The sequence below is a fragment of the Orycteropus afer genome, unplaced genomic scaffold (assembly GCF_000298275.1).
Source record: "Orycteropus afer afer isolate SDZICR_OR568_19922 unplaced genomic scaffold, OryAfe1.0 scaffold00042, whole genome shotgun sequence".
NCBI classification, from domain to species: Eukaryota; Metazoa; Chordata; class Mammalia; order Tubulidentata; family Orycteropodidae; genus Orycteropus; species Orycteropus afer.
This window is the reverse complement of record NW_006921629.1, coordinates 7012488-7013659: the sequence shown is the minus strand read 5'-3', so window position 1 is coordinate 7013659 and position 1172 is coordinate 7012488. Positions and strand designations below refer to the sequence as shown.

The following is a 1172-nucleotide window of genomic DNA, read 5'->3' as shown; positions in this document are numbered from 1 at the left end:
AAGTCTCTGTCTGAAACAACCCTAGAGATACCCTCTCCACAGTGCCTGCCCCATTTTTTCACTCAGTTCCAGGAACGTAAGCAAGGAGTAGCATCAAGTGTCTGTGCTGACTGGCTAGCTGTCTTGGCCTCTCTGGTCCTTCAGAGGTCCTTCCTCTCCAAGGAAGAGTCCTGGAGATCCAGAGCTGCACTGGGGACCCAGGATAACACTTTCTGCTGCCCAAAGCTTGGCCAACGTTGCCTTCTGCCAAATGAAGAATGTCTGCCCAGGACATGAGTGCCACTGGCTTTTAGCTATAATATCAGGATAATTAAGCTTTTCTGTGAGCACAGTTTGCTGCTGATGCAGCTGCCTGGAGCCCTGGCATTTATTGAGCACAAAGTAATAATTTATTGTCCTTTGTATGCTCAAAAGCTATCTTCATTATGGGCCCAGAACATAGCTGCTACAAGGGCACACGGGTCTCACCAGCTGCCTCACTCACAGACGCCTTCCCAGGTCACCCTTTTAGCCCTCAGGTACCAGGATGGGGTGGGAAGAGGTGGGAAGGAGGTTGCTGGGCTCTTTCTGCCTCATGGAGAATCGTGTTAAAACCCCACTTCTTCGGGCAGGCTGCTAATGGAAAAGAGGATAGCAGGCTTGGCTGGGGGCGGGCAGCGCGGAGGGGCGGGGGCCGTGTGCTCACATTAGTAGGGCAGTCCCTCCCCAGAGCTGGCGGCGGCGCGGGAGCCTGTGCTCTTGCCGCTGGGTCTTTTGCGCCTTTGCTTGAGACTTTACGGTAAACCTCTCCTCCCGCGCCCCCGCCCCCAGCCCCGCACGGCGATCCCGGGCGCCGACGCCAGGCGCTGGCCGTGGTGCTGATTCTGTCAGGCGCTGGCGGCGGCGGCGGCCCCGCTCCCTTTCCCCCGCCGGACCCGGCTCTGCCCCAGCGCTCACGCCCCACCGAGTCCTCTGCCCTCCCGCCGCGGCCCCGATCCGGGGCGCGGCTGCCGCTGGCACCATGCACCCGGCAGCCCTGCTGCTCCTGCCCTCGCTGCTGGCACTCCTGGCTCATGGTAAGGGACCCCGGCGTCCGGCGGCGGGACCCGGGTGGGAGCGAGGTCCCAGGGGAAGCGTGCTGGGGCGGACCGTCCCGGCGCCCAGGTCCGCGGGTCCAGCCGCCCAGCCAGGCA

At 62.0% G+C, this 1172-nt stretch overlaps 1 protein-coding gene across 1 annotated transcript in view; it reads left to right on the top strand.

Annotated features, from left to right (window-relative positions):
- Positions 1–526: 526 nt before the first annotated feature.
- Positions 527–1172, top strand: part of SEZ6 (seizure related 6 homolog) — a 52603-nt gene continuing 51957 nt past the window's right edge. Inside the window, exons 1-2 of the mRNA XM_042780485.1 lie at positions 527–531; positions 811–1055. Coding sequence (XP_042636419.1) covers positions 527–531; positions 811–1055 — 250 coding nt within the window. The remainder of the gene's footprint in view (positions 532–810; positions 1056–1172) is intronic.